The sequence below is a fragment of the Rattus norvegicus genome, chromosome 2 (assembly GCF_036323735.1).
Source record: "Rattus norvegicus strain BN/NHsdMcwi chromosome 2, GRCr8, whole genome shotgun sequence".
Lineage (NCBI taxonomy): Eukaryota > Metazoa > Chordata > Mammalia > Rodentia > Muridae > Rattus > Rattus norvegicus.
The window spans coordinates 191572769-191589064 of NC_086020.1; the positions used below are offsets into that span (position 1 = coordinate 191572769).

The 16296-nt window shown below is 50.1% G+C and overlaps 1 protein-coding gene across 4 annotated transcripts in view; it reads left to right on the forward strand.

The window, feature by feature from the left end:
* Nucleotides 1-15481, forward strand: part of Igsf3 (immunoglobulin superfamily, member 3) — an 88278-nt gene extending 72797 nt beyond the window's left edge. For 3 of the 4 annotated variants that reach the window (XM_039102064.2, XM_039102066.2, XM_063281633.1), the window contains 4 exons: nt 4206-4616; nt 6567-6974; nt 9688-10161; nt 11861-15079. In XM_039102064.2, coding sequence (XP_038957992.1) covers nt 4206-4616; nt 6567-6974; nt 9688-10161; nt 11861-12111 — 1544 coding nt within the window. In that variant the 3' untranslated portion in view covers nt 12112-15079. Of the gene's footprint in view, nt 1-4205; nt 4617-6566; nt 6975-9687; nt 10162-11860 lie in introns of all 4 variants that reach the window. The other variant, NM_001106455.2, reaches the window with a different exon arrangement.
* Nucleotides 15482-16296: the final 815 nt, after the last annotated feature.

A 16296-nucleotide genomic window follows, 5' to 3' on the forward strand; every position in this document is an offset into this window, starting at 1 on the left:
CCGGTTCAGGGATCACAACTTTTTGCTAGGTTCTCGCTCTTTCATCACAGTCAGAATTAATTTTAAGAGATTAATTGAAGGGGAGGGGGGAGGGGGATGTTTGCCCGGAAACCGGGAAAGGGAATAACACTCGAAATGTATATAAGAAATACTCAAGTTAATAAAAAAAAAAATTATTAAAAGAGATTAATTGGGTTTTTAATTCAGTCACCTATTAGTTAATGTGATTAGCAATCATTGGGTCATAGCTGTTGCCCAGGCATTTGCACGAAGAGGAGTCCTTTTAAAAATGGCCTTTGATGTAAGGCAGTTATGGTTGAGTTTAAGGAGAATCATTTACTAAGGAGTAAGTGCCTTCCGCATGAGCAGTGCACACATAAAACTCATCCAAAGTTCGGGCAGGTTGGCTAGGGAAGCAACTGCCGCTCTCTGCTGCTGAGTCCTCATTTCACTCTCCGTCCTCCCTGTAGCCTTCCTCTGCCTCCCAGCAAAGCAGCCTTCAAGGACTGACAGATTCCCTTAGCCTTGATCGTCCTGGGAAGAAAGCTGCCCAGACGCTGCAGTGTACTGTGTACTGCTTGGGCCAGCATTGCCATCCAGCCTGCCTGGCCCTCCTGCTGCTGCTGCATTCTCTCCTCTCCTGGAGGGGACCGACCAAGCCTACCTTTGCATGTCTTTACTTACTTTTACCTCTGCATTCATTGGCTCTCCCAAGTTCACGTGCTGAGCAGCCACACTCTGGGTTTCCCAGGCTGAAGGCACGTCTGGATCTCCATGAACCTTGTTCTCGTGAAGATCGTGATGCAGTAGGTCTGAGAGTCTGTTTCTGAGAAATCCACCCAAAGGATCTCACACTGCTGATCCATAGTGCTTAGGATTTTTTGGGTTTTGCTTATTAATACTTTGTGAATATGGGTGTTTTGCCTGCATGTATGTCTGTATACTTTGTGTATGCCTGGTACCAGAAGAGGGTATTGGATAACCTGACCTGGAGTTACAGACAATTGTGGGTTTCTATATGGTTGCTGGTAATTGGACCTTGGGCCTTTCTGCTAACCTAGAATTAACTTTATTCTATTAGTTTTATTTATTTTGCATATATATGGTGCGGAGAAGGCAGGTACATGAAATAGGATACACGTGGAGGTTAGAGAACAACTCTCAGGAGTCAGTTTTCTCCTTCCTTGGGTCCTTGGATTTTGGCAGCAGGCGCCGTATCCTCTGAGCCATCTTGATGGCCCTGTCTGTAATACTTGTAAAAAGTTCGGTGGTGGAGCTGTGATTGGGATATAAAGTAAATTTAAAAATTAATTTAAAAAAAAATTTAGTTGTATTGGGTGTAACCACTCTGGAGGCAGAGGCAGATAGGTCTCTGTGAGTTCAAGGCTATCCCGGTCTACAAAGCAAATCCAGGACATCCAGGGACTGTCACACAGAGAAACTCTGTAAAAAGAAAAAGAAAAAGAAAGAAAAGAAAAACAAAAAACCCAACAAACAAAAAAAAGAAAAAGAAAAAAATTCGGTTTTTCAGTGTCTCCCCTAATTATGAGCTTTGAGCTTGGGACCACAAACACAAACCAAGAAGGAGTGAGGAGAGCTAAAACCTCCCCATTGTTCAGGGTCCATGCAGCCTCACACTAAACTCCTCCAAAGCTAATGCATTTAATCTGCAGGGCACTGTGGGTGAATTAGATACACACTTTCCCTGTTCTCTTTAGCAGGTGAAAACACTGGCCCTCAGGAAGGCCAGATTCCCTTAGGGTGAAGGGGAGGGGGAGGTCGGGGAGCTTACAGAAGCACCTTGCCCAGGGCGATGCTGAGGCTGCCTGTGAATGCCTCCTAATGAGCTGTGGAACCTCCTGACTCCTCGGGGCTCCAGGATGCGTCCTCCCCACCCCTGAGACAGAGAAGAAATGCAGAGCTTACAGTAAGGGCTGACCCCCTGCCCATCTGTCAGGCATGCACCAAATTCCAAAAGTACCTCTCTCTTAAACTCCCCCAACACTTCATAATATTTTGACATGGGATGGCGAGAGAGAGAGAGAGAGAGAGAGAGAGAGAGAGAGAGAGAGAGAGAGAGAGAGAGAGAGAACAAGAAGAAATTGGAAACGCTTTGAAATATGTCTCTTCCTTGGCTTGTGGTTCTTTGGCCATGTGACTGAATAGAAGTTGAGTCATAGGATACCAGTTTAACATATGCAGTTACTATAGCAATTGAGGTTTCCTTAGTAACAGTTGCAAAAATAATCTGGCCCCAATTAATAATACATTTTAAAGCTCTTTCTACTCTACACAGAACAACCGAGTTCGTCTGGCCAAACACCAGATAACTCAGGTGGTGTCGTCTGGTGATTGAGATGCATTTGGAAGTGGTGAATTGGGTTGGAAAGGGATGAAAAGAGAACAGGTTGCCTCAGGCCTCACAGGAGTCCACTCAGGAAAGCTGACCAGTAGGCCGTGCCCGTCCAGGCTCTAGGATTCCCAGAGTGCCCTGGAGGACCTTGTGTTTGAAGAAAGAGGAAAGTGAAGACTGGTACACAATGAAACTGGAGCACAAGGCCACAGCCCATCCTGAAGTGTTCGCCATGGCTCGAGGTCTGTGTGTGAATTCAGAGGTCCTCCGTCAGGGGACAGTCTGCCTCAGCAACCGGAGACAGGTCCCCAGGGATGCTTTTGTAGTAATAGTGCTGGCTGTGGGACCTGCTGTGCCTTCTCACTAAAGCTTCAGTCCATCCTGTACGTTTGTCTGTGTGTTCATGGGCACACGGAGGAGCAGTGCGTGGCTGTCAAACGCTCTCCTTCCCTACACATGGGGCTCAGCCCTTGGAGCCTCGAACAAAGCAGGCCAGCTAACTGGCCAGAACCCTAGGGCGCAGCCAGGGTGCAGTCGTCCACCCGGATGGCTTCTGCACATTCCAGCGCCTGACTCCAGCCCTGAGGAGGCCAGGGCTGCTCAGCAGGGCCTGGAGATGGGCCAGCCTGGTCGGCAGAAGCACTGGCTCTTCCCTCGCTGTGGGACCCGTACCACACCCTGGGTTTTCCTCAGCTGACAGAGTGGCCCAGAATTAAGATGTGAAGGGGGGAGAGGGGGCTGCTCTCAATACCAGCTCGCTAAGAGAATTGCCTTCTCCTTTCTTCTCAGGTTAGTAGGGAACACAGGGGTAATGATATATAGGGGAGAGTCTCCAATAATCACCGATAATCTCCAATAACATACATTTTACCAGGGTTTGGCTTCTTGGCAACTTAAAGATGGATGTTTGCTCTGTTATGAGCAGGGCAGCAATGACCGTCCCTATTCTCACTGTCTGGAGTTGGCCGTCCCTGTTGCCTCTGGACGTGGACAGTAAGGGAGGTGAGGCTGGTGCTGGCTCTGCCCTGGCCATCCCTATCCTCACTGCTTCAGGACCTGCCCTGGCCTCCTGTACTGCCTGCTCCCACATCTCTGTGTCTGAGTGAACACCAAGGGAGGCCTTTTCTGCTTTCCAAAGCCTAGGCACTGTGCAAGGCTGTGGGTACAGGAGTGAGAAAACACAGTGGCAGGGAGCACTGAGACTGGGGCTGTCCCACTTTCAGGGTGTCTCCTGAACAGGGGATGATCGGAAATATCATCTGACGAATGGAAAAGCTTCCTCTCTGTGCCTGGGTGCTCGGTGTCTAGGGGAGAAGAGAGACGGGGAGGCAGCTGGGTGTCAGAGTGCACCGAGGAAGGAATGGGAGGCAGAAAGAGATTGAGTGGGAAGGAAAGCAGGGTCTGGCAGGGAGGTGGCAGAGGAGACAGAACAACGGGACAGTGGCCAGGGTTCAGGGTAGAGTGTGTGGGTCAGGGGAGCTGGAGTTGCTGACGTCCGAGGAGATGAGTCAAGACAGTTGAACTTGGGCCAGGTTCTGAGGGGCTTTGTGCTGGCCAAATGAATTTTCCCTTAGATTCTATAGACAGTTGGGAGCCATTAAATGTTTTAAGCAAGGTCAGGCTCTGGGCAGACTGGTGTCTTGGCTGGGTGCGGGCAGTGGCACAGGGAGAGTGGACAGGGCACAGTATGTGATAGAGGCCAGTAGATGGGCGACTGATACTGGGGAGGTTTTGAGGATACTCAGTCATGCTGTTCCCTGCTGGACAGAACCAGTCTCCCAGCCTAGAAGTGAGCCTGGGACAGGTCCAGGCTCCATGTCACTCCTTCTAAGTTGCCCTCTTCCCTTCACAGTGACAAAGCTTCAGGTGAGCAAATCAAAGAGAACCCTCACACTGGTGGAAAATCGTCCAATTCAGCTGAACTGCTCAGTCAAGTCCCAGACCAGCCCAAACTCGCACTTCGCCGTGCTGTGGTATGTTCACAAACCCTCGGACGCGGACGGCAAGCTCATTCTCAAAACCACGCACAACTCAGCCTTCGAGTATGGAACCTATGCGGAGGAGGAAGGCCTGCGAGGCCGGCTGCAGTTCGAGAGGCATGTGTCAGGGGGCCTGTTCAGCCTCACTGTGCAGAGAGCTGAGGTCAGCGACAGTGGCAGCTACTACTGCCATGTGGAGGAGTGGCTGCTGAGTCCTAACTATGCCTGGTACAAGCTGGCCGAGGAGGTTTCAGGGCGCACAGAAGTCACCGTGAAGCAGCCAGGTAAGACTGGAAGGTGTGACCATCACTGTCCTGTGGGTTTCCTGCAAACTCTAGGGCTTGGGGAGCTCTGTGGCCTGACCCATGCTGGATTTGAAAACAGACACCATTCCCTTCAACTCACTCTGCGTTCTAGGATCCCCTCTGCCCACACAGTGACATTTTCTGATAACCATTTCTTCTGCATAGAGCAGGAGGTCCACCTCTGAGGGGCTGCCTGTGGCCATCACCATGACTGGGGTCTGACTGCCTGCTAGGTCACATTATAAATCTCAGACTGCTCTCAACTCACCACATAATCCAAGCAGACCTTGACCTTAAGATCCCCCTGCCTCAGCCCCCAAGAAGCTGAGGTTACATTCTGTGCTGCCTCGGGGCTTCTGAGAGCTGAGGCTGTGGTCCGGCCTACGCATGCTCTCTTGCTTGCTCTGTGTCTGCCTTCCAGCCCAGTTCGTCTCCATTAGGATAATGCTGTTCTCAGTGCTCTGCTCCCACCTCCAAGGTCTCCTCTCTGTTCTCCAGTCTTCTTCCTTTCCTCCTTTGGTTTGATGCCAAGAAGCTATTTCTGGGTCCTAAATATACTGGAGGGGTTTCCCTGTCTGAGGCTGCCATGGACCTAAGTGAGACAGAGCAAAAGGCCATAAAGATCCTGTCATGAGTGCCACGGCTTCTCTCCGGTGGTGAGTTTTGCAGGAAACTCACAGGATGCTCACTGTGACAGCTTTGGCTTTTCCAGCTGACTTTATGGTTTGCATCTTTTTCTCTTGTTTTCTGTTCCTTGTCCCCCTCCCCCTTTATCCTGATGAGAAAGCACACATTACCGAGCCTCTGCAGGCAGTGAGGTGGGGATCCACAGTGAAACGCCCTCAGAGACAGTGCCAGAGTTAACACCTTACATGTATACTTTGGCCAAACTGCTGAGAAATAGGCTTCCTTCTTCGTTTTGTTTTCGGCCTTTTCTTGGCAAGTGATTGTCTATGCAGTCTGAAACATTTAGATAGCACTGGAGTGAGTGTGAGCATGTCCTACGCGTCACTCGGGGATGTAGGCCCCAGTACTCTTCTGTGTACTTTGGCCAGGCCAAAGAAGCTCAAGGCTAGCCTGGGCAATGTAGTATAACCTTGTCTCAAAACACCATTTTAAAAGGGTTGGTGATTGTACCCCTCACTGTTGTGTTGCTGGGAACAGGCACTGTGACCAAGGAACTCATGACAGTAAGTGATTGCTTAGGGCCTTCCTTACAGGTTCAGAGAGGGAGTCCACGATCCACCATCAAGGTGGGGAGCATGGCAACAGGCAGGCTGGGTGCTGGAGCAGTAGCCGAGAGCTTACTTCTGATCCTCAAACTCCAGGGAGTGGGGAGGGAAGGAGGGTGGAGGGGTGCAGGCAGGCAGGGAGGCAGGCAGAGAATGGTCTAGGCTTTTGAAACCCAAAAGCCCTCCCCCAGTGACACACCTCCTCTAGCAAGGCCACACCTCCTAATCCTTCTCAAATAGTTCTACCAACTGCGAACCAAGCATTCAAATACATGAGCCTCTGAGGGACTTTCTCTTTCAAACCACCACAGATACTCCAGTAGTGTAGTGTGTGCCTGGCATTTGGAAGACCCTGGTTCAACCTCAGCTTTAACCCCACTAAGAGAGGAGCTGGCACTCTGCCCTGCCCACCCCTTATCTTGCTAGCTACCCCGTCCATCAGCCACACGCTGTGGAGGCTATGTCTTTAGTCTTTCATTGCTCATGTTTTTCCTCCCCCAAACACCTGGACCCCTGAGGGTTCTAAACCAGAGACAGCTGTTGCTGAACCCTAGGCTCCCACATAGCCGGGGATGCAGCATACTCAGGGAGGCATGTCTGAGACACTCTCCTGCACCCCAGGGGCAGCTGTTCACCTCTCTAGGGTGCCGCTCACTGCTTGCTGGGTTGCCACAGTGTCTTTTTCCCCCCTGTTCAGACAGCCGCCTGAAGCTCAGCCAAGCCCAGGGGAGCCTGTCTATTCTGGAGACCCGGCAGATCCAGCTGGAGTGTGTGGTCCTGAACCGCACCAGCATGGCCTCCCAGCTCGTGGTGGAGTGGTTTGTGTGGAAGCCCAACCACCCAGAGCGGGAAGTAGTGGCCCACCTGAGCCGAGATGCTACCTTCCACTATGGCGAACAGGCTGCCAAAAACAACCTGAAGGGACGGCTGCATGTGGAGAGCCCATCTTCCGGCGTGTACAGGCTCTTCATCCAGAATGTGGCGGTGCAGGACAGCGGGACCTACAGCTGCCGAGTGGAGGAGTGGCTGCTCAGTCCCAGCGGGGTGTGGTATAAACGGGCTGAGGACACAGCTGGACAGACGGCCGTCACAGTCATGCGACCTGGTAGGACCCCTCGTCTTCCGTGTTTTCGTCCTAAGAATATTTCGGATGCTTGTATTAGGTACTCATCTCACCACAGGGACCAAATACCTGACATGCAGCTTAAGGGAGGAAGGGTTGATTTGACAGTGTGAGGCAGCGGGTTGTGCTACATCCGGTGAGGAGCAGAGGGATGTCTATACCAGTGCCTAGCAGCTTCCTCCTCTGCCTTCTGTCCAGTCAGGACCCCAGCCCGTAGGGTCATGCCGCCCACATCCCAGGTAAGTGGGCCTTCTCCGGATCCTTCTCTGGAAAATCCTTCACAGACATGCTCAACAGTGTGTCTCCTCGGTGATTCCAAATACAGTCACGAGTAAAGGTTAACTATCACAGTCCTGAATCTGATGAGTTTATTTACCAAAGAATTTGCCATTGAGCACATGAACATTTCTGTTACACATTTGTATTCTAGATTCTCAACTTGTTTGTCCTGTGAATGGAAAATTGTATATCTGGCTTTGTCCTCAGGTGATTAGATTTCTTAATTAGAATAAAAGCCAGCAATTAGTTACTCTAGGCCCCAAGAATATTTTCTTTTTAGGGCGTACATTCTGGTCAGAGCAGGTGGCTAGTGTGGCAGGAATCTTGAAGCAGTAGCCATGTGTTGAGAGGTTACGCGGCTGGGTTTTCAGTGGGAAAGAATGGACTCTTTAAGTGGAGAGTGGCCAGGACCTCTAGCCTCCGCCGTGCTCCCCGTAATCCCATTGTCACTAATGACTTTTCCATGTGGCCTTTTGTTCCTCTTGTCTCTATGGCTGTTCCTAAAGTGTGCAAATGCACATAATTACTGGGTGCAATTATTGTTACGTTTAACATATAATCAGGGCTAAGGTGAGCAGAGTCCCCGTGTCTCCTGCAGCATCCCAACACTATTGATCCTTATCGCAGCAGAAGGGACAGGGAGCGGAATTGAACTTGTGACCTGTCAGTGTGGATGCTTTGCCTCGTGTCTTCTGTCTTGAGGTTCACTCTCACAGTCCTCATACCATTGCAAGTTCTCCTTGTGCCACCGAATCTGATTTGAGCTGCTCTTGTCCTTGGTGACTCAGTGTGGTTCCAGCTGTGCTGTGCCCCGTTCAGCCACCTCTGTCTTGAGAGAGAGGCATTGATAGCTTCACCTGTAGCTGCCCAGGCTGGAGGAGATGCCCCCTCCCAGAATTACGGTTTTCTGTGTGTATAGTTGGCGGTCTGGTTTTGGCTGCTATGGCTGCTGCTTTAAAGCTTGCCTGGAGACTGCTGCTGCCTTTCTGTGGAAGTGCAGAAAATGGTGGATGAACACACTTGCCACACTTCCCACCCATTTGGTAGGTCACCGGGGGAACTTCCCCTCCCCCCACCTCCCATGAAATGGGAGAAGACAGACATTTGCAGAGAACCAGCTATGCCCAAGCCAGTTAGACTGATGTTCAGTCTTCCCCAAACTCCCAGTAGTCGATTTCTCTAACAAGGGAAAGGAGTCTTGAAGGGAGTTTCTACACAGCCGACAAAAGGAAACTGAGTGGATGCAAGTGTCTGCCATCTTGCCATCTGTGTGATCCCGATGAGGCCCCAAGCCTGAGACCCTGTACACAGTCTAGATCCACCCTCCATCTTTCTTCCCTCCCACCCTTCATCTCTTGTTTATTTATGCATTTATTTAATTAATTTGTTTATAGGGTGATGTATTCATAAGGGCTCACTATGTAGCCCTGACTGTCCTGGAATTCTTAGACCAGGCTGGCCTTGAACTTACAGAGATCTGCTTGCTTTTGCCTCCCAAGTACTGAGATTAAAGGTGTACTTAAATTTTTAAATTTTGTGTGTGTGTGTGTGTGTGCTTATGTGTGTGTGTGTGTGTGCGAGAGTGTGTATGTGTATGTGTGGTGTGTGTGAGTGAGTGTGTGTGTATATGTGTATGTGTGGTGTGTGTGAGTGAGTGTGTGTGTTTGTGAGTGTGTATGTGTATGTGTGGTGTGTGTGAGTGAGTGTGTGTGCATGCGTGTGTGTGAGTGTGTGTGTGTGTGGTGTGTGTGGTGTGTGTATGTGTGTGGTGTGTGTGTATGTGTGTGTATGTGTGTGTGTAGTATGTGTGGTGTGCGTGTGTGCTTATGTGTGTGAGTGTGTGTGTGTGTGAGTGTGTGTATGTGTGGTGTGTGTGAGTTTGTGTGCGTGCGTGTGTGGTGTGGTGTGTGTGTGAGTGTGTGTATGTGTGTGTGTATGTGTGGTGTGTGAGTGTGTGTGTGTGGTGTGTGTGGTGTGGTGTGTGTGTGAGTGTGTGTATGTGTATGTGTGGTGTGTGTGTGTGTGTGGTGTGTGTGTGTGTGTGTGTGTGTGTGTGTGTGTGTGTGTGTCTGTACCACATGCCTGGTACCTGCAGAGTCAGCAGAAGTTATTGAATCTCTAGGAAGTGGAATTAAGTGTGGTTGTAGGCTACCATTTAGGTGCTGGAAATGGCAGCAGTCCTCTGCAAGATCAACAGGTGTTTTAACCGTGGAGCCATTTCTCCAGCACACCCCTTCCTCCTTCGAACCCAGGGTGTCTGGCTTAGTAACATGGGTTCTGGGGCAGCTTGGGCTCAGGCTGTCAGTCCAGTGTGGGAAGCTCTTTTACCTGCCAAGCCACCTTTCTGTCCTGTTTTGTTTGTTCTGAGGAAATGAATGAGCCCCTTCTCCCTCCTCTGTTCCTTGCCCCTCCCCAGATGCTGCCCTCCAGGTGGACACAGTAGTCCCCAATGCCACGGTGACCGAGAAGGCAACTTTCCAGCTGGACTGCAGCATCCTGTCTCGGTCAAGCCAGGACTCCCGCTTTGCTGTGGCCTGGTATTCCCTAAGGACTAAAGGCGGAGGGAAAAGAGGCAGCCTTGGCATTGATGAGCAAGAGGAGGAGGAGGTGTCGGAAGAGGAGGCCTCCGAAGATCCAACAGAGAGGACAGTCCTGCTGAGTGTGGGGCCTGATGCTGTCTTTGGTCCTGAAGGCAGCCCTTGGGAGGGCAGGCTGCGCTTCCAGAGGCTCTCGCCCCTGCTGTACCGGCTCACGGTGCTCGAAGCGAGTCCTCAGGACACAGGCAACTACTCCTGCCACGTGGAGGAGTGGCTGCCCAGCCCTCAGAAGGGATGGTACCGGCTGACGGAGGAGGAGTCTGCCCCCATTGGTATCCGGGTTCTGGACACAAGTGAGTTTCCCCAGTTACAGAGGAGGGTGTCATCATTGTCCCCGAGGTGTCTATGACGTAAATGCAGAGCTTGGTCGTGGGTTAATTCGCAGTTTTCTGAACTGCGATGGGCATTTGTTAGCAGGGGTTGAGACATAAAATTTGACACAGTGGCCTACATAGCTGGCCCCCAGTTACACATGTCAAAAACAAAACAAAACAACAACAACAAAAAAAACCAAACAGGGCTAGGAGTTAAAGTGATGAGATGCCAATGGCCTGCGATCAGCCCGACCTCTGCCTGAGTCCACTTCAGTAAGATTTCACTATGCAGGTGTCTTGTTCAATGTGTCTTTGTTACATACGTTAGAATGCCATGAATTAGCGAGTGTTTCTGGACTCACAGGAGGGAGAAGGGGTAACGCCTGTTACTCATACTTCCCCTCATGTTTCTGGATCACTTTTATTTTGGAGGCTGACTTAGGGGCGGCTACAGTACGTTTTGCCTGGTTACTGGGACCAGCCTGGAAGGAGGACAGAGCTGGGAGTTTGGAGGCAGCAAGAGTAACCTGTCGCCTCCGAATGGTCCCAAACACCGTTTCCATCCTGTGAGGAACTTTAACTCGAACAGAGACTGAGGTCTGTTTTGATGGACCATCTGTCAAAATGTAGAGGAGATCAAGCCAAAAATGCTGTTAGTTCTAGTAGAATTGGCTCTGAAGAATTCTCAAGTGCTCAACCTCTTTCCAACAAAATGCCCTACTTCATTATCTCGGCATGAGGTTTGGCCTACCAGGCTCACTTTTTGCCTGTACCACCTCCTTACCACCATGTTAAGTAAAATTGAAATTTTAATGGGTTAAAAGTGGTTGACCATCAGTAATTTGATACACATTAGCAAACTGTAAGAGTAAACTGTGCTGACTTTTTGTCATTCTGATGGTGTACAACTGCCTAATGGAAGGGAGGATGGAGAAAGCCTGAAGGGAATGTGCATTTGGTGTGGGAAATAAGAGGAATGTTGAGGCCACATTTGACCTGTGGACCCACCTTGCAGACATCTGTAGTTAACTAAGTTTCAGGAACATAGGATCACTGAGAGGCCAAAGCTAATAATGAGTGAGCAGCGCTGAGCTGCTGTCAGGCTCTGGGTTTCATTCTCTTTTATACCCAGCTGTAAGTCCACTCTGTGGAGCCACAGACACTAGACACCATCAATGGTCTGCAACAATATGTGAGTTAATAATGTTCAGCAAGTGTCTTTTCTAGGACATTCCCTGAAGCAGGCAGGAAAGGAATCGGCCAGATTCCCTGAGATAGAAGTCCAAGTAGAACTAGGCACAGACATGTCATCCACCCTCTTACAATGTAGGAGGGTAAGAAGGAATGGGAGTGAGCTTCTTCACCACCCTAGACACCGTCAGTTTCACAGTCAATAAGCTCAATTTCCATGTATGGCTTTCCCAGCAGACATTATGGATCTCAGTGGGAACGGAGGCACTGCATCATTTGAACTTAAGAGTCATGACTACTTGGGGTATTGTGAGAAAAAGAGCAAGGCAAAAGTCTCCCAGTCACTGGTGGCAGGGGAAGGCTGGGAGGGTGCCTGGTGTAGCTTCACCAGGGCAGGTGAGCTCTCGGGAGCAGGGGACAGGCCCATAGAGTCCAACAGGCCCATAGAGTCCAAGCTTCGCCCTCACGATTCTTTGCTGCCTTCCAGGTTCCACCCTGCAGTCGCTCATCTGCTCCAACGATGCCCTCTTCTACTTTGTCTTCTTCTACCCTTTCCCCATCTTTGGCATCCTCATCATCACCATTCTACTGGTGCGCTTCAAAAGCCGGAACTCCAGCAAGAACTCAGAGGGGAAGAACGGGGTGCCTCTGTTGTGGATCAAGGAGCCGCACCTCAACTACTCCCCGACTTGCCTGGAGCCTCCTGTGCTCAGCATCCACCCTGGAGCCATAGACTAAGGAGGTTGCTCCCCCAACAGACGTTGCCCATGGCAGGGTCGGGTCAGGGAAGCCTTGTGGGCTTTTCCTCATTGCTTCGTGCTCTGTGATTGGACAGGCGACAGCACCCGAACTCTGCAGTTTCGCTGCAGGAACCAGTCAGACCTGGAGTGAGTTGGAAGCTTCCGGTCACGGAGATGACTGCCTCCGGCAGGGGTACTGGTTAGCTATTCACACCCAGGTGTCGTGACGCCAGAGTCCTAGGTTCCTAGTTTTTGGTTTCGGTAACTTAGTGCGTAGCTCCAGGTGCCACATCTACTGGCCAGTCTGTCTCATGTTCTCAGATCGGTGCTACGGGGTTTCCTCTTCTGCGTAATGTACTCTTTGAAGCCCCTTTGGTCTTCTCCATTTGGATCCCATAATGTTGTGGAAGAGTTTCTCTCACAGCTGATAAGCAAGAGGAAGACGCCTTCATAGTAACAAGGAATCTCTTCCAAGACATTTTTGTTTTTGCACATTTGAAAATGCCACCCGTGGATCAAAATACACCCAAACATTTTTTTTTTTTTTTTTTACTTTCTTAGCAAGACTTGAAAAATATGTGTAGCGTGGGCCCAATTTGTATCTTATCTCTTCCCTCAGCCGGAGTCGTTGGAACCACTTTATAGTCAAGATGAAAGCATTGAATTTCGCTTCAAAGGACTGCACATGTGCAGAAGAAACCCCCACAGAACCCCATTAGGAGTAGATGGTGTCCAGCCAGCCAGTCGGTTAGGGAGGCAGCAAAAGGCTTCAGTCCTATCCTTGCCAAAAAATAAACAAGCCAACTTGGAGGGTGGGCCAAGGGCTCCGGAAGGCACCTGTTTCTGAGGGTTGCCCTGAGCATACTTACTTACCTTTGTACTGGAGGCCATGACTGGGGGCAGGAGAGGGGTGGTTGTTGGCTTGACTTGGCCAGATCAGTCTCTTGACTTACCCCTGAGCTGGTAGCTTTCTTCTGTAGGTGCTTTGCCAGATTTTCAAGGGGACATGTCTAGTGAAGCTAGAAGGGGCTGCCCTGAGTGGGGTGAGCTATCATACTGAGCTTCGGAGAGTGGGGAGCGGGAGGGGGTTCTAGAGCCTGACATTGAGAGGCTGGAGGAACACTTCTCTCTCTATCTTCCCTTCAGTGAGCCTTTCCTCGGAGATGGTGAGGGCTTCCTTATCCATCGCTGCTCTTCCCAAATCTCAGTGCTGTGGGGATATCGTCCTAGGATAGGACCAGGCACAGCCCTTTGCAGTTGTTTTTGTCCCCTACTTTCAACTGACAACTCAGACCAGGAGTTGTCGCTTTCCTTTGTTGGAGTGTGTGTATAAGTGTGTGTGTGTGTGTGTGTGTGTGTGTGTGTGTGTGTGTGTGTGTTCGTTCAGGTTGTTTGATTGTACTGGTGGCTTTTAATTTTCAGCCCACAAATCCAAACTCCGCTGTCTCCACTTTGCTTAGCTGCCCCAGAACCTCACCAATTGCAAATCCTCCCTTTTGTCTTTTGCTCACTCTGACCATCTTGTGAACCCTCTCTTCCCCATCCTTCAGTGGCCATACCTTCTCTGGGGAATTTTCATCCCGAGTCCCAAGATAGAGCTCCTTGGAAAAAGCTACCCAAGATTATGGGAGTAAATGCAATGAGTGATTTCTCCTGAGAATAAACAGACAACACAGAGGCTGCAGGACTTCCAGGCCACTGGGCCAGATGGTTATGGAGCCCTCCAAGGGGTCTGCTGGGTATGGGCCCTGTGCTGGGCAGAGGAAGGGAGGTAAGGTGCAGCCTGACAGTCTTTCCTCTTCCCTCCTGGTCCTCTTGTTCTCTGAGAAGTGTCCAGGCAGTGCCACCTTAATCCCTCCTGTGCCTGCCCTGCTGATTCTCATTTTTGCTGCACAAACACATCAGAGGGACCAAATTGGCCCAGTCACAGAGAAAGAATGTCCTTTGTTCTGTTCCTTCGTTTCATGGGTGTGGGCTCTTGGTGGGTAATTGCTGACTCCTGAGTTTTAGGCTGAGTCAATGAGGGAAGATTGACGCCAGAGGGCTGGCCTGGATTAAGATTTCAGATCGGCTCTGTAGCCGTAGAAAACTCACGCTGCAAGTAAATATGTGAAGCAACCGCAGGACGTTTGCAAGGAGCAAAGAAATCTATGTCAGTATTTTAACAACTGCTTTTTTGCGTGTATTTTCTGTGGGGCGGGGGTATGCAATCAAAGGTTAAACTCTGAGCTTTCTATGAAAACAAAACAAGACAAAACAAAAACAAAAAAGAAAGGAAAAAGAAAAAAAAAGAAAAACCCAAACCCTCAGGACTTCTCTGTGGCTGGTTCTGTGGACATGTGTTGTCAGATAAATGGTGATGGCGCCCTCCAGTGGCTCGAAGGCTTCACTGCATATTGTCTGTTGGGGCTTTGGTCCTCTTGAGTACTCAATAGAGACTCCTGACATCTGTCCTCTCCAGAGATTTATGAAAATCTCCACTGTGCTAGGCATGTCCCAGGACACTATATGACCACACCCTCTCTCATCAGGGTGTTTCTGTAGCAAGTTTTCATATTTGTTTCAAACAATGGCGTCTCTGCGTTCATGTTGAAGACAGAGACGGGATAAGAAGACTATCTGTGCATGAAGTAGAGAACTGTTGGTTTGTTTCATTTTTTAAAAGGAGAAGCTATTTGTAAGCCACTGCACAAAGACGTTTTATATACACTGCAGAGACCTGTAGTAAATTATGTTGACAATACGCTGTTTACATTTTCTGGAGTCTGATGTCCTCCTGCCCCTCACTGAACCAACCGCCCCCTGCTCTGGGACTGTGCTCTGTGGGTGGCCTGGAGTTTTGCTCTTGGCACTGATGTACCAGATTCAAGTTTTACAAGCTGTAGCCTTTCTATGCATGCCCTTACCCAGCCTAAATTATGGTTTTTTTGTACAAATGATAAAAAAAAAAAAAACCTTTCTCAAGACACTTTTGCCACATGGTGAAATGTATCACAACGCTCCACCTACCAGGTTAAGAGTGCAGCCCTGGAACTGTGACACAGGGGCCCCTGGGGCCGGTTAGGCAGACTGGAAAGCTGACATTGCTATGGGTTGTGTAACTTTTTTCTTTGGCGGGAAATGTAGGGTAAGAGAGCACCCGTGAGAACAGCCTTCCAGCTCACTAGGGCCTCTGCAGCGAGACCCGGCCAGACATCCTTCCTAGGCCCCATTAATGATGTTCATGAGCGGAAGTGGACCACAGCCCTCTTCCTGGCTGGGCAGTCCAGGCAGTGAGACTTGGGCACCCGTTACTGCTGTCAGATGCTGACTGAGAAACACTGGAATATTGCAGGCCCCAGAAGTGATCACACTTAGTTGGGTCTTTGCATTTTGTAGAACATGCGGGGGGCGGGGGGGGACAGAAGGCTGAAAGCAGAGGAGATTTCCCCTCCCTTCTCCTCCCCTCCCCTCCCTTCCTCCCCTCCCTTCTACCTCCCTTCCCTTCCCTTTCCCATCTCTCCCTTCCCTTCCCCTCCCCTCCCCTCCCTTCCTCCCCTCCCTTCTACCTCCCTTCCCTTCCCTTTCCCATCTCTCCCTTCCCTTCCCTTCCCCTCCCCTCCCCTCCACCTCCCACCCTCCCTCCCCTCCATTCCTGTCCCCTCTCATCCCCTCCACCTCTCTTCCCCTCCCCTCTCTCATCTCCTCTCTTCCCCCTCCCTTTTCCAGTCTACCTTCCAGAGGCTCAGCCTGTGCTTTCCTCTGGTCCCAGCCTCTTTTGCTGCATTCTTCTTATCACCTTCCTGCAGCTGCTCACTCGGCCACAAGTTAAAACTGCAACTGCTTATCCCTTAGGTGCCCACAATGACTCCATGTTAAGGCTTAAATGCGTGATTTTTGCTTATGAGGTGAAAATATGGCTGTTTATTTCTTAGGTACCCACGAAATGGCTCCCTGTTAAGTCTTATGCGTTGTTTTTTTCATGATGCCCTCCACCCAAAATGCCCTCTTTCTACCAGGAGCTACCTTTAAGAAAGGGAAGTAGAGGCTTGTGTAGTGACATTACCCCAGGAAGCCCTTGGTTAAGTGAACCTGTACATGCCTATGACCTGTGTGATGAAAATGACGTCTGTGTGTTTGGGCTTAAGGGCTGCGTCTTGTCACCGTGTTCCAGATCCCTATATTTTATAGTTCCAAATGTTTG